We start from the raw sequence: 26,690 nt of genomic DNA, 5'->3' as shown, positions 1-26,690 counted from the left end.
CTGTAAATAAACAACACCTGATATCAATTTTCTATTTTATTTCTCATGTTTTTTTTTAAACCAGATACGAGGTCGCATCACAAATATAATACAACTTCATATATAAACAGAGTCAATGAGCAAATGAATTAAATGAATGTTTTAATCTCTACTACTGTACCTCTGCACTGTAATACTGTATGGAGAGGAGAACGGATTGGTTTACTGTAGTATGGCACATACCGCGTTGGTGGAGGAAACACCACAAACATCCCCACAACTGTCAGTCACTGATGAAGGTCCTCCCAACTCAAACCCAAAATGAAATAAAGGAGGCAGACGTTGCCCCAGATCACTAATACAGGGTCAAATATTCTTCACCCACCCTAATGGTTAAGGATAGAATTGGAGGTAGGGTAATCTGATCCTGGACCTGTGGTTATAAGGATGATTCTACAGTACCTCGAGAGAAACTGCAAAGTACACTGAAATCAGACAGGGTCATTGAAATGTAGACAACAACAGAATCCTATTGTACTGTACTGTACTGTAAATACCACACAAGTCAAGCATTTCACATCACAGGGAGAGACTGCACTGACCCTGAGGAAGGCAGGAAACAGGAAACATGAGATCTTGTCACACAAGGACCCGGGTTGGGTTCAGTAGGACACGTTTGGAAGGATTTTGAAACAGAAAAAATGTATGAGTTTCTTATTGGACGGCTTCCGGTAGTACCTCCCCATTTCACTCCCTTTCAAAACATGTTCTCTCATTTTGTGCCTATTTTACTCAACCCGGGTCTCAAGTGGAAATATGGGGTTGACTTCTGAGCTCCATTCAAGATCACTGGACAGTTTTGAACTGTTTTGAAATGATGCAGCTCCAAATGAGGACGTGCCATTGCCACTGCTCTTTAACCCCTAAACATTAAACACTAACCATTGTAGCAGTTCCAGGTACTGTTGTGAAACCTTTTTCAACACTTCTATCCTGAACAGAGCCCTGAACATCATAAATTAGGGCTGGACAGTCACTGTTTCCAATATTCCTCCCCAAGCCAGCGCCATTTATCACTCTCTTAGTAGACAACTGTTCTATACTTCAGAGACCTCAGCAAGACCACTTTAGATTGTCCTCACAGTAAATACCTTTATTTACAAACAGAAAAAAAGAACAGCATTTACATACCTTCTTATGTTACATAATATACTTGTGATTTTTCCTGTAATAAAAATACTTCAGTCTAGAGTGCTCAGGTCTAGGCTTATAGATGTCTGTAAAGTACTACTATAGTACAGGAGCGTTGTGCTTCACAGTAGGTCAGCGTTGTATAATGCAACACAGCTTAACTGCGTGGAGCAATGAGTACAGCTAAAAATAACTCAAGTCCACGGTATACACTGATATGCTGCAACTGATAAAATGTTGTGGGTATGTTTACACTGTTGCCAGTATTATTGAATGTTAAAATGCAGTCATATCCTTTGACGGACCGTGATGATAGAATGTACCAGAATCAGCAGGCGAAATGTACCCGCGTCACATTCAAACAAAAATGTCTTAGAATGTCTAGTTTTAGCAGGAACTATTTTAGCTAGAGCTCCAGGCATCAGCCACAGCTACACAGGTCAACTTCCTTCCTGCAGTAGTATCTCTATGAGGTTGTTTTCCTTATGTAATAAACATCACATTTACATACAAGGCAGAATGTACTGAAACAGCAACGCAATTATGAGCCGATAACTAGCAATCCTATGTTTTTGGAGTGTTGACTTCTACGCTACTTTCCTGCTAGAGGAACTACGGAAAGACACCATTGTCAGTCAGGTAATGCGTTATTAATGTATTTTGAAGCATAACATCAAAATAACCACCGACATGATCAATGTTTATGGCACATATCCCAAAAAACACATTAACGTATGTATGCATCAAGTTGAAATATCAAGGACAGCAGATTAATACTATCAACGCAAACAAAGTCAATAAATTCATATAAAGACATTTTCACAGGAAGCACAATGGCTTTCATAAAAGTAGGAGCTACCACGTTCATATTTTACATACATCCATAAAACATGGTATCTAAGCAATGGATCCTCAGAGGGAATTATAGGGATGACCAATAGATATTTTAAGGAATCCCTGGGTTGTCATCAATATGAATCCTGTGCCCATTCCTCTGTTCTCTCAAGACCACCTTAAACAGAAGTGTTACAAAAAGTGAATGTATGTGCTGCAGTATGTGATGCTTGAAATGTAGCGAGTTAGTCAAAGGTACACAGGTGTGAATCTGTAGGCATGAGTGTGTGTGTGTTCTGTTGTTTGAACATGTGCTCTATGCCACAGAATCTGATTCCGGTTAGCAGCCTTTGAACCACTCTGATTTAGAGCAAACACTGGATAATGTCCCATATAAGACGACTGTTTTAGTCAGGGGAAGCTTTTCTGTATTTTCCCTCAGTATCTTAAAATAAGTCCTCTGTCCATGATTCACATGGCAGTCTGAATGTAGTTGAGTCAATGTTTATAATAAAGTCTATCTAGTTGACAAGATATAGTTAAAGTTATCACCTAAGAGTTAAGGTATTACGTAAGTTTGGTTCTTGATGTTTTTTGGGGGGGCTTGGTCATTGGTCCAGATGTCCTGGGTTGGAGTTGAGGGTTCAGAGGTTAATAATCTCACTGCTGACGCTGGCTGAGTCATCCTGCCTGCTGACCTCCAGGTAGCTCTTCCCATCCTCCCTGCCTGCCCTCCCACTCTGTGTCTCAGAGTCTGGGGTGAGGAACGGCCTCGTGTCGTCTCCTCCCTCGTTCCCGAGATGTCCCGTGGAGGTTCTAGAGGGGCGCAGGGAAACGGGACAGGACACTGAGGAGGGGACACTGACCGCCGCATCCCCGGCCCAGCGATGCCCCTGGTGAGAGGGCGTGGGAGGAGCAGTGACCTGCCTGCTGGGAACACTGCTGAGCACACTGCCCCCCAGTGGCACGGAGAACTCTGTACGGGCTGAGCGGTCCTCGCTGCTGTCAGAGATCTGGGGGTCGCTGTTCCTGCGGAGCCAGGGCCCCCCCTGGCTGACAGCTGAGCCCGGTGAAGGAGTGGGTGAGGGGGCACACAGGGGCTGGAACAAGCTGCCCCCATGGAGGAGGTGCTCACGGTGCAGGGCCTCATCGATGCTGCGGCCCAGGTCAATGGGGGAGGGGGGTCGCAGGTCAAAATCATACAGAGACACCCCTGACTCTTTCTCCTGCTCCAGGCTGCCGCTCTGAGAGTGCTGTAGTGGCCGGCCTAACGGCTGCAGCCGCAGCAGTGACCCTGTGGACCCGTCAGACATACCCCTTTCTGCAGACCTGCCCCTCTGGTTGCGGCCTCGGTTGCTGTCCTTGACACAGCGCGGCTGTGAGGGTGGAGCCTCACGGTTTCTGATCAGGCTCTTACTGATGTCTGCCCCTGAGCGTTCCTGCCCCGCCCAGTTATTAGGCAGCTCCCCTGCCCCTCCTCCTACTGATCCTCCCACTCCGTTACTTTCTGACTTCCCACAGGGCTTTCCCGTCAGGCTCTGGACTATCTTGGCCCAGCAGGTGTGTTTGTGTGTCGACCCAGAGGAATGTCCAGGGGAGGGGAGATCTCCTCCCGCCCTGCCCTCCCCTGCTCCCCCATCTCCTCTGTCTCGGGCCCCCCGGGGCCTCCAGAACACCCAGGATCCCAATAGGAGGAGAGAAAAGGCCCAGGCCAGCTCCAACAGTCGGGCCCAGAAGTGCACCAGCCACCAGCCCCAGCAGAAGCGCCTCCAGTCCCCCAACATCCCGTATAGCCACAGGGTGGAGTGGACATGGAGGCCACAGCACAGCACCCCCAGGAGGGCACACACTGCCAGCACACGACCCAGCACCAACCCTGCCCCCCTACGCCCCGGCCAGGCTTTAACTGCCCTCCCCTCCTCTAGGACAGGTGGCTGGGCAGTGGGATGGCGGAGGCGGGGGAAGACGTAGCACAGGTAGCCCAGACAGAGAGCCAGGCCCCAGCAGAGAGACAGGGACTGCAGGGTGACAGGCACGGCTGGGGACAGGGCTGGGGAGAGTAGGTCAGCAGCCAGAAGCAGAGTGCACTGTAACACAGCCAATACAGCTACCAGAGGAGGGCGCTCCAGAGCAGAGGGCAACAGACTCACTCCTGTCCCCTTCATGGCCAGCAGAGCCAGGGCAGCCTGCGCCCACACCAGTAACGGTAGAGGGAGGTTATAGAGAGCAGTCACCGCAGGCCGGGGAAGAATCTTCCTTGTTCCGTAGGGGTCAATCATGAACAGGGCTGCTCTTGCTGCGCCCACCAGGAGGAGGAGGGCATTAGCCAGGGTCAGGGCACCGCGGTGAGGGCAGTGCATGCTGGGGGATAGGGCCAGGCCCAGGGCGGCTCCAGCCAGGAGGAGCAGGAAGAGGCAAGCCGAGCCGTAGACATGGAGCTCCCAGGCGAAGGACAGCGTCCTGCTCAGGTCATCCCACAGCAGAGAGGTGCCGTTGGGGGAGGGGAAGGAGCTGGGAGAGGGAGCTGAGGATGGGGGGAGGCGAGGGCGTCCCACGGGGATGGAGTGGTTCCTCTGTGCTAGACGGCTGTCATTTTTGGGGACGTACCGCCCTCTGACAATGTGTAGAGTAGGAGTGATGAGGAGAGGGGTCGTCCCTGGAGGCAGAGAGAGAAATTATGTTAATGAATCATATTGAACTTTCCCAAAACATCTGACTGGAATGATTGACAATAATAATAAAAAAACTATTTTCTTTAACAGAGCAGAACCTAGCTATAACAAGTGGACACATACAGTGGAAAATCTACCCCACTAGAGTAGGCTAATTTCCTATGAGAAGTGTATTGAAAGCGCAGCAGGTTCTCTTCCACAAGGCAGCAAATAACCCAAAGGGAGTTGATTATTATGACCTATTCTCATATCAGGCCAAAGGACAACTCCACAGTTTTTTTCTCTCCAATGAGGGCAAAAATCACATAGGGCAATTGTGAAATAGTTTACCCCTCTCAACCTCACACAAGTCTCACCTACATTCCAAATAGTAAAGTATGTCTCTCTCTCTCTCGTTATCACCCCTCTCTGCTCCTCCTCTTCACCCGATAGAGTGTGTGGCAGGTAGATAGTATGTTGATATACACTTCATATACAAAGTATGTGAACACCCCTTCAACTGAGTGGATTCGGCTATTTCAGCCACACTTGTTGCTGACAGGTGTATAAAATAAATTGAGCACACAGCGATGCAATCTCCGTAGACAAACATTGGCAGTAGAATGGCCTTACTGAAGAGCTCAGTGACTTTCAACATGGCAAAGTCATAGGATGCCACCTTTCCAACAAGTCAGTTCGTCAAATTTCTGCCCTGCTAAACTTTAAATTGTGTTATTGTGAAGTGGAAATGGCTAGGAGCAACAACGGCTCAGCCGCGAAGTGGTAGGCCACACAAGCTCAGAGAACGAGCGCTTAAGGGCATAGAGCTTAAAAATCCTCTGTCCTGGGTTGCAACACTCACTACCGAGTTCCAAACTGCCTCTGGAAGCAAGTTCAGCACAATAACTGTTAGTCAGGAGCTTCATGGCCGAGCAGCCGCACACAAGCCTAAGATCATCATTCGCAATGCCAAGCGTCGGCTGGAGTAGTGTAAACCTCGCCGCCATTGGACTCTGGAGCAGTGGAAATGCGTTCTCTGGAGCGATGAATCACGCTTAACCATCTGGCAGTCCAACAGACAAATCTGGGTTTAGTGGATGCCCCAATGTACAGTACCGACTGTAAAGTTTGGTGGAGGAGGAATAATGTTCTGGGGCTGTTTTTCATGGTTTGGGCTAGACCCCTTTGTTCCAGTGAAGGGAAATCTTAACGCTACAGCATATAATGACATTCTAGACAATTCTGTGCTTCCAACTTTGTGACAACAGTTTGGGAAGGCCCTTTCCTGTTTCAGAATGACAATGCTTCCTGTGCACAAAGCAAGGTCCATACAGAAATGGTTTGTCGAAATCGGTGTGGAAGAACTTGACTGGCCTGCGCAGAGCCCTGACTTCAACCCAATTGAACACCTTTGGTATAAATTTGAATGCCAACTGCGTCCCCGTAGCAATGTTCCAACATCTAGTGAAAAGCCTTCCCAGAATAGTGGAGGCTGTTACAGCAGCAAAGGTGGGACCAACTCCATATTAATGCTCATGATTTTGGAATAAGATGTTCTAAGAGCAGGTGCCCACATACTTTTGGTCATGTAGTGTATGTGTGTGGAGGGTAGATAGTAGGTGTTTGTTGACAGTCATCAGCTCTTACATAAGGCACCTCCCAGCAGGGCCCAGCATGGGGTCTACCGACTTAACCTGGATACAGAGTACCTCCTCTCCACAGGTCGAGTCTGGAGCACAGATTAGATAACACGCATCAAAGTGGTGCGGGCATCACACACACTCGCATTTCAGACACACACACCACACACACCATTTATATAATGTATTTTAATTGGAGCTTACTGCTCACTACTAGATGATGTAATTGATGAGAACATCTCTTTACATAATATAAAAAACATATAGTACATTGATATATCTGTGGAAAACTGCATGAAGCACATGACACATACTGAGACCATCAAAGACCTGTCACGTGGAATAAATCAGTTATCTACATATGACTGTTCCCCCTCCCTTCTCTGTCAATCTCACTCTCTCTCACACACACACACACACACACACACACACACACACACACACACACACACACACACACACACACACACACACACACACACACACACACACACACACACACACACACACACACACACACAACACACTTTCTGCATTTCAAGGCAAAACAATGAAATGAACAAAGATCCCAGCGCGCTCCACCTTAAAGCCAACAACACTCCAATCACAATCCCATTCATCACCTCCAACAGCCAGAGCTTTAGCACTAAGATAACACTGAGAGGGTGAACTACTATAACATACCACAACTTATACTGCCCAAACTGGAAATGTATTAGGTTTGGTTAAACATTAATCCAAGACAATTTGTAAACGTACATTCTCTCTGTCTCCCCCAACCCTCTTTAAAGACAAGCGCGCACGCACACGCGCACGCATACGCGCACGCACACGCGCACGCGCACGCACACACGCACACACCTGGAGAAAGAAATTAATGGTGATCAATGATGGAACAGAATCATCTGAAGTAAAAGTTTGACAGAGAACACTCAGAGCTCTTTGAGCTCCTAACTCACCCTGAAGAACACACTATAAACCTGACACACTGACTGACTGATGGCTGACTCCAAAATGTGTTACATGTCCTGGCTCTATCTCTCTCTCTCTCTTTTTCTCTCTCTTTTTCTCCCTCTTTCTCTCTCTCTCCAAAGCACTCTCACTTTTTCTCTCTCTATTCTTTCTCTCTCTCTCTCTCTGTCTCTCACTCTCTTTCAATTCAATTTCAATTTTCAATTTAAAAGCTTTATTGGCACGGGAAACATATGTTAACATTGCCAAATACAGAGTCTCTCTCTCTCGTCTATCAAACACAATATTTGCCTCAAACGTACATACGCTAACTCTCACACCTACTCAGGAAAAAGCACACACACAAATGGTCACACATACGCAAACATACACTCACACACCCTCTCACATGTGTGTAATTTCCTTCTCCAAACTACACTCCCTAAGCAGCAGGACTCAGACACGTCCCAGATGTGCTGATCACATTTCACAGCTGGAGGCACTTGGACGTCCCCACCCTGTAACACACAAACCCAAGTGTTGCACACACGCACACACGTGTTCTGACACACTAACGAGATCAACACACTTGCCAATACACACAAAATCATTCAGTTTCAGTACACTCCTGGCAGACCAAATGGAGGGTTGTTTAAATGTGGCTCAAATGTTTGTCCTGATGGTATCTAAGAGACTGACTCCCGATGGTATCTAAGTGACCGACTCCTGATGGTATCTAAGTGACCGACTCCAGATGGTATCTAAGTGACCGACTCCAGATGGTATCTAAGTGACCGACTCCAGATGGTATCTAAGTGACCGACTCCAGATGGTATCTAAGTGACCGACTCCAGATGGTATCTAAGAGACCGACTCCTGATGGTATCTAAGTGACCGACTCCAGATGGTATCTAAGTGACCGACTCCTGATGGTATCTAAGTGACCGACTCCTGATGGTATCTAAGAGACCGACTCCCGATGGTATCTAAGTGACCGACTCCAGATGGTATCTAAGTGACCGACTCCTGATGGTATCTAAGTGACCGACTCCTGATGGTATCTAAGTGACCGACTCCAGATGGTATCTAAGTGACAGACTCCCGATGGTATCTAAGAGACCGACTCCCGATGGTATCTAAGTGACCGACTCCAGATGGTATCTAAGTGACCGACTCCAGATGGTATCTAAGTGACCGACTCCAGATGGTATCTAAGTGACCGACTCCTGATGGTATCTAAGTGACAGACTCCAGATGGTATCTAAGTGACCGACTCCTGATGGTATCTAAGTGACAGACTCCAGATGGTATCTAAGTGACCGACTCCTGATGGTATCTAAGTGACCGACTCCAGATGGTATCTAAGTGACAGACTCCCGATGGTATCTAAGTGACCGACTCCAGATGGTATCTAAGTGACCGACTCCAGATGGTATCTAAGTGACCGACTCCAGATGGTATCTAAGTGACCGACTCCAGATGGTATCTAAGTGACCGACTCCAGATGGTATCTAAGTGACAGACTCCAGATGGTATCTAAGAGACCGACTCCCGATGGTATCTAAGAGACCGACTCCCGATGGTATCTAACTGACCGATTCATATACCCCATGTGACGCTTTTCCTTCTCTGTCTGCTTTCCCTCTCTCCCACTTCTCTCCTTCCTCCATCACTCTCTCCATCCATCTGGTTTACATTATTCACCCTGTGTACTTTCTCTGCCCCACCTCTCCTCCTGCCTCACTTTCTCTTTCACTCACTACTTCCTTACTCTTCTCTGTCCTCCCTATTGCCTTCTATCGTTCAAACTCTCAGCGTCACTCTTTCATCTTTTATCTCTTTCTTGTTTTCTTCTTTCCTCTACTCTACATTGTTTCCATCCTCTTCTCTCTGTCCATCTCTCCCTTTCTCTACTCCTGTGCATATTTTCTTGCCTGAGTCTACCCTGCACACCTTCTCCTCCACTTTCCATCCCGCCCTCTCTCGCCCACTCTGTCTCTGCCTCTTCCCTCCTTTGAGCCTGTTCCAGGGACTTCCAGGAAAAACTCCAGCTGCATAAATAATTCCACTTTAAATCCTCATAGGAAAAGGAAACTTAGGCGCAGTCACAGCTGCCATTGTTTTCCACCCAGGAAACTACAACACCCCAAAGCCTCCTCTCTCTACCTGTCGTGGTCGACTGTTTGGTGGTACTTGTTGTAGTTCTTTCTGGTTCAGTTGCCTTTTTCGGTTGATTGGTTGTGCTTGAGGAAGTACTTCTGGGTTCTGCTTTTGTTGCCGTCTTATTGGTTGTAGTTGTGGTGGTCACTCCTAGTGTTGTGGTTCCTTGAGGCATCACAGAATTTGGCTGTTGATTGGTGGAGCCAGGGGTGATGGGTCTGGGTAACGGTGATGTCACAGTGGGGGTCTGTCCTGCTATTGGTCTGTCTGTTGGCGTAGTGGCATTATCTGTCATATTACCTGAAGAAAGAGTCAAAAGATATGAAGCAGCCTTTCTGCTGACAACAACACTAATGTCACTCAAATACTACTTAAAGAGTTGTAACAACATGATAAAGAACTCAGTGGTTATAGCATAGTACTCAAGCTCCAGTTGTGGATGAAGGCATATTACTCCACCACTCATAGGTTGAAACATATTCCTCATAAACATCATATTAGTTACCCTTTAGTTACTCACCTGTAACTACTCCTCCAATGAAGGTTGGCTGTGTCACCACAGGTACGGCTGTCACTCTAATGTCAGGTGACTGTGTGGAGAGGATCCTATTGGCTGTTGTCAGCCCAGAGAGGTGGGGTTGCACAGTGAGGCTGACCGTCGGGGTAGTCTGAGCTTCGGCCATCTTGGATACCAGACCTCTGCTGAACTCTGTCTGAGCCTGTGGTCGGAACTGTGGCATCTCATCTAGTGTAGTCAACGCAACCAGTGACTCCTCCTTCACAATCACTGTAGGGACAAGTTCACTTCCTGATCCAGTTGCCGGCCAGTCATCCAAATCCTCCGGTATGATTGGTCCATCAGAAGTCCTGCCCCTTGATGTTAATCGTTCATCACCTGAGGATTTGGTGGGTGGGAGAGCCGTTGGTCCCTTTGCAGATGAAACTCCACTTGGCTCTGCGGTTACCATAGTACCTGTCCAAGCCTCAACAGAAGTAGACTGGCTTTGGGTTGATACACTGTTGAGTTTCTGAGAGGGGGAAAGGGGTTGACTTTGGTCTGTAGTTCTAGTGCCCATTTCCTCCCCAACCTGCCCCAGGTCAGAGCCCACCTGTCCCCCACCTGCTCTCTCTGTGGGCCAATCTCTGTTGTTGACTCTGACTGGCACATCGCTCTGGCCTCTGGGACGAGAGGAGGGAAAGCTGGGTTTGAGGGATGTACTGATGACAGGGTCTGGAAGAGAGGAGGATGAGGAGGAAGAGCTAACAATCACCTGGCTGGTAGAGGGATGGAGAGAGGAGAGGAGGAAGGTGAGGGTGAGGAGGAGGGATGCAGTGGTCATGGTCTGGCTGTTGAGGGTGATGATTTATACGGGCCGTCTGTTTGTCCGTCTGTCACACCATCCTCTTACTGAGCTCTGTAGACACAGAGAGAACAGAGAGATATGGATGAGGTTCACTCAGTGAATATTTAAGCAATAATTCCTGAGAACGTGGGAATTATCTTGTGCCCACTCCCGACAAGGGTTGTTCTGAGGCCCGAGGCGAAGCCAAGGGCCGGCACACAGCCCTTGGAGGGAGTTGTCACACGATAATTAATGGGTTTGAAAGCATTATTTCTTTTATAAAATGGTTGCCAACATATTTATACAAATATTAATGACATTTTTTTTATAACAAATATTATGAGTGCATTTGTTTTTTTATTCTGAAGTTGCTATCCAAGCAGGCTGTTTGTTAGTTATTTTATCATGTTTTGACCCAGTTGTTAATTCTAATAATTCTATTCATTCGACGCTGCTATGCTAAACAAATCAATGGCATGTAGCTAGCTAACAGAGATTCAATGATGGTGAGAGACAAGAACCTCAATAAATAACGATTTAATAAATATCTTATAGGCCTACATAGGCAACACCTATTTCGGTTGGCGAGCCTGAGCTAACCAAGCTAGTTGGTGATGGTAATAGTGACGTTTCCATTGATGGCACACAAGTGGAAGAACTGTCCATGGTCCTGGCGCTGGTTGGTGACAGTCAGTGCTTGCCTCTTCTTTGGCGGAGAATCGGACATCCCACTCCCATCTTTGCCAGCTAAAATGGCACTCTAGAGCAGGGGTCACCAACCTTTTTGAAACTGAGAGCTACTTCATGGGTACTGAGTCATACGAAGGGCTACCAGTTAGATACGCTCTTCTGAAATAACAAATGTGCTCAGTTTGCCTTTAGTTATACGTTATTAATAATGATTAATGATACTCATCTATGTGAAGACACTGATCACGTTAATAATTTCTCACAATAATTATCAACAATGACAATAAGGTGGAAAACAGATATCAATATTCAGCACTTTAATCTCAGTAATTGTTACATTTTCAGATGATCACTTACATCACTACATTTAATAGGAAAAATGTCCCATTTTCACTAGGCACTGACAAACCCTTTTAACAAATCATGACCTATGTTGCACTATGTTTCAAAAGGTTATCAATTATGTAATGTTAGAAAAATCTACTTATTTTTAAATAAATCTTGTCACATTTTGAACTAATGACCAAATCTGCTGCATTTTTTAACACACTTTTAAATTGAACACAATTCTTCAATATTTTAATTCAACTTCGCCATGGCACTGCCATGTTGCCACTGACAACATCTGGTATCTGTTTCTTTGTTAGTGGGAAGACTGGCATTGCATGCTGTTCACCAGTGTATTGTAATCTGGTGTGTAACTTGACACTGCAATTGTGAGTGAGTCTTTCAGATGTGCATCAGTGAGGCGTGTTCTGTGTTTGTTGAAGTTCATGTCAGAAAACGCTGATTCACAGAGATTGGTTCAACCTAACAGGCTAGCAACCTTCATAGCTGCTGTGCATACTCCACTGTACTTCTCTGTGTCAACAAGGCACCAAAAGTTTGGTGCAGCCTGGTAGGCTTTGAGGTGGAGGTCATTTTGCAATGTTATGATTTCAATCTCCACCTGTCCAGCATCCAAGTTGAACGTTGCACTTAGTTGCTCAGCAAAGAATGTTGTGTCCACATTCATGAAAGGATTGGAAATGAACAACACACATGGCTCAAGCTGATGAAGGTCACAAAACCTATTCTCAAACTCTTGCCCAAGTCTGTTTATGACTTCACAGTACTTTTCTGCAACTTTGTCAAATGTCTCAGATGCAGAAGCATTGTCTTTCAGCACCGACTGCACAGAGGGAAAGTGCAGCACCTTTTTTGGGAAGTCTGGGTCACTTTTACAGTGAGCGATGAAACCTGTATGTCGGCCGATCATAGAAGGAGCCCCGTCTGTAGTCACCGCTACCAGCTTTTCCAATGGTACCTTTTTCTGCACGAGAAACTCCTTCACTGTGTTATAAATGTCAACTCCCCTCGTAGCTGTCTTTAAGGGCAGTAGTGTCAGGAGTTCTTCTCTTGTGGAGAAATCTTCAAACACCATCCGGATAAAAACTAACAGCTGCGCTATACTGCTGCTGTCCACGGACTCGTCGCACTGGATGCTAAACCAGCTGCACTTCGCCAGATCACGGTCCAGCTGATCGGCCAAGTTACCAGACATAGCTGACACTCGTCTAACCATCGTAGATGCACCCAGTTGGATGTCGGAGAGAGTGGAGATTAGATCGGTTCCATTTTTCTCGTCTTTAAGTACAGTGTTAGCAATTATCATCATTGCTTCTAATTCCTCCTCCCAATCGTTGTGAAAGCGATACGTTTTCTTCCTTTTTTCTGCCATGTTTTTGGGGCAAGAAACTGCATTCAGCTACCATCTTCGCTGCGCCCGCTAGCTTACTCTCCACGAGCACTGTTTTTTTCATGCGCACAATACTGACCTTTGAACTAGAGTAGGTCAGAGTTCACCTAAACTTATCTAAACTCATGTATAATGAAAATATTTTTAAGATAGTCATTTTTAAATATATATAAATGCAAATGTGATTAAAAAGAATAGCAACAGAATACAATTACATTTCAGACGCAGCTCACTAGTGAGTTGTGCTATTTTTAGATCAGGCCTGCGGGCGACTCATGTGGTCCCTGGGGGCGACCTGGTGCCCGCGGGCACCGTGTTGGTGACCCCTTGTAACGGTTGTCGTCGGATATAGACCAAAACGCAGCGGGGAAATGTGCACTCATCTTCTTTACTATATTCGGACAAGAAGGAGAACCCAAATAAACACGTACACAAAGAAAACACAACGACTATTCACAGGCTGGTACGGTACAAGGCTATACACAGAACAATCTCCCACAAAGTACTCAACAAACACATACCTATATATAGGACTCTCAATCAGAGGCAACTAGAAAACAAGTGCCTCCAATTGAGAGTCCAACCCCAATTAACAAAACATAGAAATACAAAAGACTAGACAGAACATAGAAATACACTAACATAGAACAGTGCCCAAAAACCCCCGGAATACATAAATCAAATACCCTACTAAACAAACCACCACCCCGAACCACATAAAACAAATACCCTCTGCTACGTCCTGACCAAACTACAATAACAAATAACCCCTATTACTGGTCAGGACGTGACAGTACCCCCCCAAAGGTGCAGACCCCGGATGCACCTCACACAAGAAAAACAAAATTACCCCAAAACAAACATAAATCCCCTAAACTAAAGGGAGGGAAGGGAGGGTGGCTGCCGTCAACGGCAGCCAAAAAGTAATTGATGTCAATTACTTTTTGGAGAAATGTCCTCTGGTCTGATGAAACAAAAATAGAACTGTTTGGCCATAATGACCATCAATATGTTAGGAGGAAAAAGGGGGAGGCTTGCAAGCTGAAAAACACCATCCCAACCGTGAAGCACGGGGGTGGCAGCATCATGTTGTGGGGGTGCTTTTCTGCAGGAGGGACTGGTGCACATCACAAAATAGATGGCTTCATGAAGATGGAAAATGATGTGGATATATTGAAGCAACATCTCAAGACATCAGTCAGGAAGTTAAAGCTTGGTCGCAAATGGGTCTTCCAAGTGGACAATGACCCCAAGCATACTTCCAAAGTTGTGGCAAAATGGCTTATGGACAACAAAGTCAAGGTATTCGAGTGTCCATCACAAAGCCCTGACCTCAATCCTGAAAAAAGAACTGAAAAAATGTGTGCGAGCAAGGAGGCCTACAAACCTGAATCAGTTACACCAGCTCTGTCAGGAGGAATGTGCCAAAATTCACCCAACTTTTTCACCAAAAAGCTTGTGGAAGGCAACCCGAAATGTTTGACCCAAGTTAAACAATTTAAAGGCAATGCTACCAAATACTAATTGAGTGTATGTATTCCCACTGGGAATGTGATGAAAGAAATAAAAGCTGAAATAAATCATTCTCTCTACTATTATTCTGACATTTCACATTCGTAAAATAAAGTGGTGATCCTAACTGACCTAAGACGGGGAATTTTTACTAGGATTAAATGTCAGGAATTGTGAAAAACTGAGTTTAAATGTATTTGGCTAAGGTGTATGTAAACTTCCGACTTCAACTGAATGTAAACATTATTAAAGTAACCAGTGTTCCATTATTAAAGTGACCAGTGTTCCATGTCTATGTACATAGGGCAGCAGCCTCTAAGATGCAGGGATGAGTAGACGGCTAGTGACTACGTTCAGGGCCTGGTAACATACACATCACTGTCTTAGGAATAAAATGTCACTTCTGCAGAGCACACATGATTACCTCTGCATATATCATTTACACATTAACTTGGTAGAGCTCTCAGAGAAAAACACATGCAACCACATAAGCAGCATACACGCATGTACATATTATGCAACGCAAAGCTAGAGGGGGCAATACAGCATCAGAGGTATAGGGATATGTTTGTATCTCACTGGCGTACTTGGGTTCATAGATATGGTCTTTGTGTGAATATCTCTCTTTCTTTATTGAGGAGTTTTTGTATAGCATGTGTGTGTGTGTGTGTGTGTGTGTTTGTATGCCTATGTAGAGGGGTGTTTATAGCTGTTCTGCTGTGCTGACTCAGAGGGCATGTCACTGAATTCTCCCAGAGGTCCAAGCGGCACGACAGCAGTACGCACACAGAGGGGTGTGGTGTGGTGTATAGTTACAGTGAGTCATTGACCCACACGTACGTGCACACACACACTCACATGCAAATGCACACACCCACACACACAGACCGGACTTTGGCCCACACCTTAAGCTGCATAATGCAGAAAGCCTGCAGAATGATCAGAGCAAAGGAGCACAGATGGTTTCACTCCTCCAAGGCAGATGAGCACTATCTCTCTATCTGTATTTTTCTCTTTCTCATTGGCTCCTTCTTTCTCTCCCAGCCTCTTTCTACAGTTTCTCTATACCTGTCACGGTTGTCGTATGGATTGGACCAAAACACAGCGGGAATATGTATACTCATCTTTTTATTTTGAAGAAGGAGAAACAACTAAATACATATACAAAAAAAGAACTAAACTAAACAGTCCTGTCAGGTGCAACAAACACTATACAAGGAACAACTACCCACAAATCCCATAGAAAAAAACACCCCTCTTAAATAGGACCTTCAATTAGAAGCAACTAGGAGCAGCTGCTTCCAATTGAAGGTCAACCCAACAAACACCACATAGAAATAGACATACTAGAACATAGCCCAACAAACCCTGAAACACTAAACAAACACCCCTCTCAAAACAGAACATAGCCCAACAAACCCCGAAACACTAAACAAACACACCCTGCCACGTCCTGACCAAACTACAATAACAAATAACCCCTTATACAGGTCAGGACGTAACAATACCTATATTACTAACACCATCCTCTGTTCAACTGAACCACCTGGACAAGAGGAATTCCTACGTGAGAGTGATGTTCATTGACTATAGCTCAGCGATCAACACCATAGTGCCCTCCAAGCTCATCACTAAGCTCAGGACCCAAGGGACTGAACAACTCCCTCTGCAACTGGATCCTGGACTTCCTGTTGGGCCACCCCCCAAGTGGTGAGAATTGGCAACAACACATCCGCCACACTGACCCTCAACACAGGGGCCCCTCAGGGGTGCATGCTTAGTCCCCTCCTGTACTCCCTGTTCACCCACGACTGCGTGGCCGCGCATGATTCCAACACCATCATTAAGTTTGCTGACAACACAACGGTGGTTGGCCTGATCACCACTGACAATGAGACAGCCTATAGGGAGGAGGTCAGTGACCTGACAGTGTGGTGCCAGGACAACAACCTCTCCCTCACTGTCAGCAAGACAAAGGAGCTGATCGTGGACTACAGGAAACGGAGGGCCGAGCACGCACCCATCCACATCGACTCATCTGTAGTGGAGCTGGTCGAGAGCTTCAAGTTCCTCGGTGTCCACATCACTAAGGAATTATCATGGTCCACACACACCAACAGTTGTAAAGAAGGCACGACAACGCCTCTTCCCCCTCAGGAGGCTAAAAAGATTCACTATGAGCCCTCAAATCCTCAACAAGTTCTACAGCTGCAACATTGAGAGCATCTTGAGGAATGCAGTGTTTCGTTTTCGCCTGACAAAATGGCACCGATCTCATCCAAAAAGTTGACTCAAGTTTGCCAAAAAGCACCTGGAAGCACCTGATGATCATCAAGACTCTTGGAAGAATGTTCTATGGACAGATGTCAAAAATATGACTTTGTGGACGACAAGGGTCCCATTATGCCAGGCAAGAACCAAACACTGCATTCCACAATAAGAACCTTATACCAACAGTCAAGCATGGTGGTGGTAGTGTGATGGTTTGGGGATGCTTTGCTGCCTCAGGACCTGGACGACTTTCCTTAATAGAAGGAACCATGAATTCTGCTCTGTATCAGAGAATTCTACAGGAGATTGTCAGGCCATCCGTCGGTGAGCTGAAGCTGAAGTGTAGCAGGGTCATGAAGCAAGACAATGATCCAAAACACACAATCAAGTCTACATGAAAATGGTTAAAAAGTAAAACATTTGAAGTTTTGGAATGGTCTAGTCAAAGTCCAGACCTAATCCCAATTGAGATGTTGTGTCAGGATTGGTTCATGCTTGAAAACCCACAAATGTCGCTGAGTTAAAGCAGTTCCGCATGCAAGAGTGGGCCAAAATTCCTCCACAGTGATGTGAGAGACTGATCAACAACTACAGGAAGCGTTTGGCTGCAGTCATTGCAGCTAAAGGTGGCACAACCAGTTATTGAGTGTAAGGGGGAATTACTTTTCACACAGGGGAATTGGGTGTTGCATAACTTTGTTAATTAAATAAATAAAATAAGCATTCATTTATTTTGTTATTTGTAAACTCAGGTTCCCTTGATCTAATATCAGGTTTTGGTTTAAGATCTGATAACATTCAGTATCACAAATATGCAAAAAAATGAGAAAATCAGAAAGAGGGCAAATGCTTTTTCACAGCACTGTATAATATCAATATCTATCTCAATTACCTCGTACCCCTGCACATCAAAATATCAAATCAACTCGGTACTGGCACCCCATGTATATAACCAAGTTATCGTTACTCATTGTGTATTTATTCCTGGTGTATTTATTCCTTTTGTATTTATTCCTGGTGTTATAATTGATCTATTATTTCTCTTTTTTTCTCTGTGCATTCACTCCAGGTCTGAATAAACAGCAGTAACATTGGCTGAAGGCGATGCAGTAGAAGACAGTGAACAGTACATGATCACACAATCCTATCAATCATAGTAAAACAGCCGTCAGTCTGTCTAATCCTCATACAGTCATCATGTCTGTCTGTCTTAACCAGGTGTGGGCTATTGAGTCAGAGGATGAGGTAGTGACTGAGGGGGATGATGTTCATAAGACCAGGGGTGAGCTGCTCTGGTACCAAGGGCCTCTGGGTGTGGAACACAGCACCGACACACCTGATCAAACTAATGGATGGGTTTAAGCAGGTGTATTAAATTAGAGCTGGGCTGAAACAAAAGCCTGCACACCCTGCTGCTCTCCTGGACCAGAATAGCTCACCCCACAGGTCTTATCAAAAACACCCCCCATCCTTCATTCTGGCATCCACTAACTCAAAATCCCCTCCCCTACCTACACAACCAGTTACTGTAACTCACAGACTAGGGATAAACTACCCAAGGCACAGATCTAGGAGCAGCTTACCCTCACCAAATCCTAACATTAACCCTTAGAGAAGAAAACAAAAAACGGATCAGTAACTAGGGCAACCTCATCCTACTCCTTATGAGTCATTAATTCCACTTCTATACCAATGCCTCATTCTCTTAAATCACATGTAGAAGAACAAACATATGTGCGCTAATCCTGACATGTGTGTGTTATGCTCATGAACAACACATGTGTGAAGTGGTTAAGGGAGTGACATACGTGAGTAAGTATGTGTAAGGACACTGTGTGTGTGTGTGTGTGTGTGTGTGTGTGTGTGTGTGTGTGTGTGTGTGCACCATCATGGGAGAGTGAGCATATGTGAGAAAATCTATGGGTACATGTGAGGAATTTAAATCTTAAAAGGGGCAATCTGCAGTTCAAACAATAACAAAGACACCCCGCCACTGTTTCAGTAAACAGCTGAGGGATAGGGCTGGAGAAATGTAAGCACTCTCAAATTCAAAGACAGCTATCTGCTCCCGAGTGGCGCAGCGGTCTAAGGCACTGCATCTCAGTGCTAGAGGCATCACTACAGACTTTGGTTCGATTCCAGGCTGTATCACAACCGGCCATAGGGCGGCGCACAATTGGCCCAGTGTCATCCGGGTTAGGGTTTGGCTGGGGTAGGCCGTCATTGTAAATAATAATTGGTTCTTAATAACTGATTTGCCTAGTTAAATAAAGGTTACGTTTGTTTTAATAAAAACATTTAAATGCAAGGACTAATCATTCATGATTTCAAAATTATAATTTTGACCATATGGTGTTTGTTTACAATTACATTATTTAACAAAGAGTAAAACAAGTTCATATTTGGGGTTCTGATGGGGTATGACAGTTTAACTAAGCTCACGAAGCATTTATAAGTTATATTCTACAAGAATATGTCACGTGTGCTGCCACTCCGGCCTCTAGGTCACCAGGCTGCTGATTATTGCGCACACCTGTCACAATCTTCACGCGCACCAGCGCCTCATGACACTCACCTGGACTCCATCACCTCCTTGATTACCTGCCTTATTTATGTCACTCCCTTTGGTTCCTTCCCCAGGTGTTATTGTTTCTGTTTCAGTTTCATGTCTGTGCGTTGCTCGCGTTTTCTTGTTTTATATTATGTTTCATTCATTTATTAAATTATTTACTCCCTGAACTTGCTTCCCAACTCTCAGCGCACACGTTATAAAATCAATGGCTATATATCATGAATTTAAAAGTCACAAAACACATGTAGCAATCACAGATTGTCCCTGTAACTGAGATCTTGCTAATAGCATGTGATGCTCAAATACTCCCATATAGATGTTAAACAAAGCTGAGAAAAGAGACTAAGAAAGACAGAGAAATTGATGGATTTAGGGTAGGATAGTGAGAGAGAAGCACAGAGAAAGAGAGGAACAGAGAGGGAGAAAGAGAGATTAAGTAAGAGGTATACGTCTCCATCTCCAACTCGTCACAGTAGTTTTGCTGTTTATTTTCTTTCTCCCAATCAACCATCTCTTTCTCCCAGACTCCAGCCTTCTGTTGGCCAATCCACCTCCGATGAATCACTCTGTTTTACCCCCGCCCTTCACCCCCTTCCCTCGTTCTGGTGGTGTTATTTCAACATGGTTGTATTGTACTCTTGTGGGAGGAGATATAGGGCAGTGAAGATAGAGAGATAAACAGAAGAAGAAAATGAGAGAGGGAGGAGGGTTGGGAGGGTTGGGAGAGATGCATGGAAAAAGGTGATGGATAGCTATATAACGAAGCAGACAGTGGAAGGTACAGAGAGGGGGAGTGGAAAGTATGGAGAAAGAAAGGAAAATAAACGAGAGCGAGGGAGAGGGAGAGGGTGAGGTGAGCATTAGGGATATAACGAAGCAGAGAATGTGGGCGGCAGAGAGACACGGTTTCAGGGGAAACTGACTCAGTGATGCTGGTATGTCTTGACCATAGCAAATTAGTCTGTGTGTATGTGATTGAGTGAAAAATAAAGTAACAGAGACAGGAGGGGATAGAGAAACTCTGAAGGGGCTAGAAGTGTGTACAGTCTCTAAAGTTCTGATGAGGTGTGTGTCAAGATGTCACTCTGGGCAGCCTGGAACACAGTGGAACTGAGCCATCTCACCTTATCACAGGGTAAAACTAGCAACCTGGCAGTTGACTTTAAACAAACTGACAGTTGAAAAATGGGCCTACAAAAAAACATTGCCCCTCGATGGTAGTCTTACTACTGCAATCACAGTTCATCCAGTGTGAGTGTGTGTGTGTAGGCGGTGGTCCTGATTTAAGACACTCTGAGGGCCCTTAGCCAAACGGGATTCATAGAGAGGAGAAACACCCTGCTGCTTTATCTGAATCACTGTCAACATTAATCTCTCTCTCTCTCCCTCTCTCTCCCTCTCTCTCTCTCTCTCTCGCTCACACACACACAATACTACAGCATCTGTGAGTGTCTTGTGTCTTTCTGTGAATATCTGTACAGGGCAAATGGGTGCAGGGAGGAGGAGGGTATTTATATCCTGAGATCTGCCCCTTGAGGCAGAAGAACACTAAGTGCGGGCAATGGAATGGAGGAGGGGGTATGCCGTCACTCTCACAATAACGTCTTTATCCATCTACAGGAAGGCCTGAGGACAATATAATATTGTAGAACAACATGCAACAAGCTGAGGATTGCCATACATACAGATATATATTGCATGACACCACTACTACTACAAGTAAAGTTACACTTCTCTCTGTTTGTAACACTTCTATTGCCGTAACTAGACTGCTAATGATAATACTATCGATTCTACTAATACCAGGTGCAAAAAAATGAAACAGGTGCAAAGCAAACCCTTATTTCCAAAAAAGAATGGCTTCCAAAAACCACAGGCAAATATCAGGAACTGTAAAGTTAATTCCTTAAGCTCAAACTAAACTGAACCTAAACCAAGCCGCATAAACATAGCAAGCCAAAATACCTCTACAATTCTGAAAGAAATCTCTGTTCCAGATTCAACTGAAATGACCACATTTCATAGCCACTTTTGACCCACACATTGCCCAGACTGACATACATGCGCACACACACACACACACACACTCACACAAACAAACTCTTTCTCTATATTTCTTGCACACACACACACATTTTTGCCAGATTTCAGAGAGTCTGAGCATCTTAATTTGAGTGAATATTTCCAGAAACAGACACTATCCTGTTTGTGGACAGAGGGATTGCTGAATTCTCCCCAGCAAGCACCAGTCTGAACGGTGACATACTGGCCTTCATGCATGTGTGTCTGCGTGTGTGTGTGTGAGCGTGTGTGTGTGTCTGAGTGAGTGAGTGAGTGAGTGAGTGAGTGAGTGAGTGAGTGAGTGAGTGAGTGAGTGAGTGAGTGAGTGAGTGAGTGAGTGAGTGAGTGAATGGGAGTGACTGTGGGGTCTCGAATGTCAAGGTGGCCCTCTAATAAACAGGATTAAAGAGTCAGACTGAATTACGTTAGAACTTTAGAACGGGAAGACCGACAGTGGAGAATGACAGAAAAATAAAGTTCAATCTGAAGAACGAGAGAGTGGGAAACAGAGGGGCAGAGAGAGAGGAGAGGTAAGAGAGAAATAATGATCAATGGACTGATAGCATACATGCGGAGACAAAGGGAGAGAGAGTGAGAATAATAGGGGAGGTTTATAGCTCAGAAACAGATAGAGAAAGAGAGACAGAAATAGAGCACTCTAGAGAGATATGCCATGGAGGGACACTGAGCGGTTCCAAAGTCCAACAGAACAGTTAAAGCGGCAGTGCAGTCAAAAACTAGATTTCTCCTATGTTTTATATGTAATTCCACAATATGAGGTTGGAAGAATACTGTGAAATTGTGAAAATTATGATAATGCACATTTAGTGTAAGATCTGTTTTAAAAGACTGCTTGAAATTTCAGCTTGTTTGGCTCAGTGGGGTTTTTCGATTTAGGTTAATAGACCAATAACAAAGAGTTTGCCCTCCTCTCTGCCAATAACAGCTAGTTTTCAGGTTACACATCTCTCCCATTAGGCTCCTCCAATTAGACCCCTTTCTCAGACCACTCCCAGACAGTCCTAGCAAAATTCTTGCTTGATAAATTGCATTTAGTTATTTTTGACCATTTTAATTGAAACAATCACCGTAATGTACTTTATTGTTACACAGAAATTATTTGATATTGAGATAAAAATGGCTGCAGTGGACCTTTAAAGTATTACTGCATTACCCTCAGCTTAAGGTACCTATGTATGGCCTATATGTCACGTCCTGACCATAGAGTGCTCTTATTTTCTATGGTAGAGTAGGTCAGGGTGTGACTGAGGGGTTTATCTAGTTTATTTTATCTATGTTGTGTTCTAGTTTCTTTTTTTATGTTGGGTTTTTGTATGATTCCCAATTAGAGGCAGCTGGTCAGCATTGTCTCTAATTGGGGATCATATTTAAGTAGTTGTTTTTACCACCTGTGTTTGTGGGAGATTATTTTTGAGTTAGTGCATGTTGCACCTGTGTTGTCACGGTTTGTGTTTTGTTTAATGTTTGTCTTTCAAAGTTTCACATTCAAATAAAAGATGTGGAACGATACTCACGCTGCGCCTTGGTCCGTTCCTACACACAGGCGTGACACTATAAGAGTGCCGTGTAGGTGAGAGGACGGGTGTGTGTGTGTTTGTGGTATGTATGTGTGGGGTCAAGGAGGTAAGAGGTGGTCGATATGATCCTTAAGATTCCACCATCTTGCAGGAATGTAAACAAACCGCTCACTATCAAACCAGATCATCCCTCCTCCTCCTCCTCCTCCGACACACACACATACACACTCATTTATTCCCAACAACTCTGATTACCTGTAGCGCACTATCTCTGTCTCAATACCTTGATGAGAAAACATATAGTTATAAATACATTAAGCGTTTAAAGGATCCAATGATAAGCACAACATGCAGTATTTGTGATAACTGTCATGATAAGTTATCTCCAAAATGAGTTCATAAATACCTGGTGAAAGGAACTCCATTAAACCTATAGACACACCATCATGAACCCTCTATTCAGCCATGCACTAAAGGTCGTTGACTCTGACCCTCTGTCCGGGGCTATAACCCTGTCCAATGTGACTTGGACCACACAGAAGGGTCACATGACAAAGCCTTAAAGACGTGTCCATTGGCTTGTTATTGTGGCTCCAGAACCAATCATCTGACTCCTGCCTTCATGTTTTGACCTCTGGATGAGGTGGACAGCCAACTACATCGGAGGCAGACATCTTCTCTGATGTTCTGCCTCTTCTGAGACAGGCCACAGTTCAAAGGCCAAGATTGACTCTGACAGGGAGGTATTTTAACTACAGTTTGACACCCACTCACGCATGAACACACGTACAGACACACAAAGGTCAAATACGGGTTGCCTTTGTAACACTAATGAGCGGAGCATACAGAGGATCATGGAACCCCAAAAACACATTTGTGAATACCAACACTATAGTTCAGATTGGAATACAGACAGAGCAGAGACACACACAGAAAACACACCCTGATTGGCAGACTCTTAACTGATGATAAGAGCTGAGAGTAGTGGAATACTGAGGAGGCTGCCCATCCAAAGTACTCTTATAATCGCCATCCGGCACAGCCAGAAGAGGACTGGCCACCCCTCAGAGCCTGGTTCCTCTCTAGGTTTCTTCTTAGATTCCTGTCTCTCTAAGGAGTTTTTCCTAGCCACTGTGCTTCTACATCTGCATTGCTTGCTCTTCGGAGTTTTAGGCTGGGTTTCTATATAAGCACTTGGTGACAACTGCTGATGTAAAAAGGGCTTTCTAAATACATTTGATTGATTGACGAGTCATCCATATGGATCACTTTCCCTGTAGAATGTTAGAATGTTACACTATCCACAGCATAATGTCAGATCACAAGTTCTGTGATCTACACACTTTGCAGTCTTCTGTCAGTTTTTTGTTCTAGGTTTTGTTCTCTGTTCTGTCTGCTCTGTGTTCTGTCTGTGCTCTGTGTTCTGTCTGCTCTGTGTTCTGTCTGCTCTGTGTTCTGTCTGCTCTGTGTTCTGTCTGTGCTCTGTCTGCTCTGTGTTCTGTCTATGCTCTGTGTTCTGTCTGCTCTGTGTTCTGTCTGTGCTCTGTGTTCTGTCTGCTCTGTGTTCTGTCTGTGCTCTGTGTTCTGTCTATGCTCTGTGTTCTGTCTATGCTCTGTGTTCTGTCTGTGCTCTGTGTTCTCTCTGTGTTCTGTCTGTCCTCTGTGTTCTCTCTGTGTTCTGTCTGTGCTCTGTGTTCTCTCTGTGTTCTGTCTGTGCTCTGTGTTCTGTCTGTGGTGTGTCATAGTGCTTGGTCAGTAGGTTTTGGGGTTGGTTGTGAGTGATGTTTTCTGTCGGGTAGCCTTTTTGTTCTTGAAGGTTTTGTCAGTCAGATATGGACAATTCAACAGTAACAGTTGTATGGTTTGTTTACATTTTCAATCATTAGTTTTTGTTTGACATCAATTTTAAAGTCTCAGCATCACTCTTTTACTGTGGAATTGCCCATATGTGAACTATCTGTCCTGCTGTTGATGGGTGATCTGTCTGCCCTGTGCACTTTACTATCTGGAGAGGATGTCCCTCCCACTATCCTGCCAGCTTCACACCCCACTCTGGCATAACATATGACAGAACGATAAACTCTTAAGTTTGCTTTGATATCCCATACCTACAAGGTGGTCTGGAGTGTATGGTCTGCACGTGTCCCTTCTAAAAGCCTCCTTCTCTAAAATAATACTAGGTATCAAAGCAGGCAGTAAATCCTCCCGGAGCAAAATGCTGTTCTTGGGGTTGACATTCTGTTATTCTAGTCGGTGGATCGACGTGTTTTTGTTTCTCTTTGCAATCCAAGTGGTCTGGCAGGGCTCTGTGTTCAATCCAGTAGCTCTTTGGAGCAGTTTGCCGCCCGTTACGCAGTGGCACGCCCCCCTCTCTCCCTCCCTCCTTCTCTCCCTCCCTCAGCTGGATTCAACTGCGACTGTCGTTGAAGTCCTGATGAGAAACAGGTGAATCTAGATTCTCCAACGGCCCCATACACCAACCCTCTGCCTCGGGCCTTGGTTGGGCAACCCTCGTAAACACACTCACAAACACACAATACGCGTACCAGTTTGAGGACAGACCTCAGGCGCACTTTCAAATGAGCAGGCTAAACACACAGAAGCACTAATGGGGTTTGTTGTGTGCACATCAACGAGTTGCTTGCTCTTTCAACGAACCCTAAACCATTTGAATAATCGTAGTCCACGTCCAGAATCGAGATCTCAATAATCCCCTCATTGCGTGTGTCCAAACTGAACCCGTCTCCTCTTTCCGATTGTAAATTGGGGACCTGGGTATGTCATGTAACTAAACATGAGTAGGTCGTCGTGAGGAGAATAGTCTGGTGTTGTAGCCTATCTGGTATCATCGCATCATTGGGAAGAGAGGCTCGTCTTTCCTACCCGTTCTTTCCATACGACAGGCTACAGAATAGACGATGCTGCCAATTTTCGCAACTGGTTTAGAATTTCCGCAGCAGCCTGTGTCCCCAACCTGCTCTTTGCCTCTCACAGATTACCAACAATATAAAAACGACTGCATACAGCAGCCACATAAATATTTAAAGTTCGACTGACTTTATTCATTCATATTGACAGGATATGGCATACATAGCGCACCATAGGCCAAAATGTATAATACATTTATAATAAAAACGCTATATGAATATGATATATTTAAGCGCACAGGCCACATATGGATCATTCATAACCTGCAGGCCTATCGCATCGTCTTCGTTCATACAGTTTTAATGTAGGCTATCCCCATACTCGCCTTTCTTCATTCAAAACCTACCTGCGCTCATATGTCCTGTCCTCAGATATGACGTCGTCTGCATCCGATTATGACTTGGTCATATAGCAGCGGGCACGGATGCGTATCCACAGCCTCCGGTCTCGCGCTTCCACCTCTGGTGAAACTATAGGCTAAAATACGGAAAGTCAGTCTTCTGTAGATATTGACTTAGACTACCTCAGCCAGTTCTCTCTACGATAAACCAAACCAGCAGGAGCAAGCACGGAAACTCACGCCCCTTTAAAATTGCTCCATCTCTCTCTCCCTTCCCCTCCCTCCCTCTCT

General features: G+C 45.0%; 1 protein-coding gene across 2 annotated transcripts; it reads right to left on the bottom strand.

Moving 5' to 3' along the window:
- Window positions 1-23: 23 nt before the first annotated feature.
- LOC106566637 (proline-rich transmembrane protein 3) lies at window positions 24-26,690 on the bottom strand. 2 transcript variants are annotated; one of them, XM_014134850.2, is made up of 5 exons: window positions 26,406-26,690; window positions 10,678-10,821; window positions 9,927-10,585; window positions 9,413-9,706; window positions 24-4,660 (listed from the first exon to the last, which is right to left on the bottom strand). In XM_014134850.2, exons 3-5 carry the CDS (start codon window positions 10,480-10,482, stop codon window positions 2,649-2,651), a joined length of 2,862 nt encoding a protein of 953 aa, XP_013990325.2. In that variant the 5' UTR covers window positions 10,483-10,585; window positions 10,678-10,821; window positions 26,406-26,690; the 3' UTR covers window positions 24-2,648. The 2 variants fall into 2 exon arrangements, with proteins under 2 accessions (XP_013990325.2, XP_013990323.2); XM_014134848.2 differs by having other exon boundaries at window positions 9,927-10,821.

Source organism: Salmo salar, chromosome ssa13, assembly GCF_905237065.1.
Source record: "Salmo salar chromosome ssa13, Ssal_v3.1, whole genome shotgun sequence".
Classification (NCBI taxonomy): Eukaryota; Metazoa; Chordata; class Actinopteri; order Salmoniformes; family Salmonidae; genus Salmo; species Salmo salar.
The sequence above is the reverse complement of the archived record's forward strand: the minus strand, read 5'-3'. Positions and strand labels throughout refer to the sequence as shown.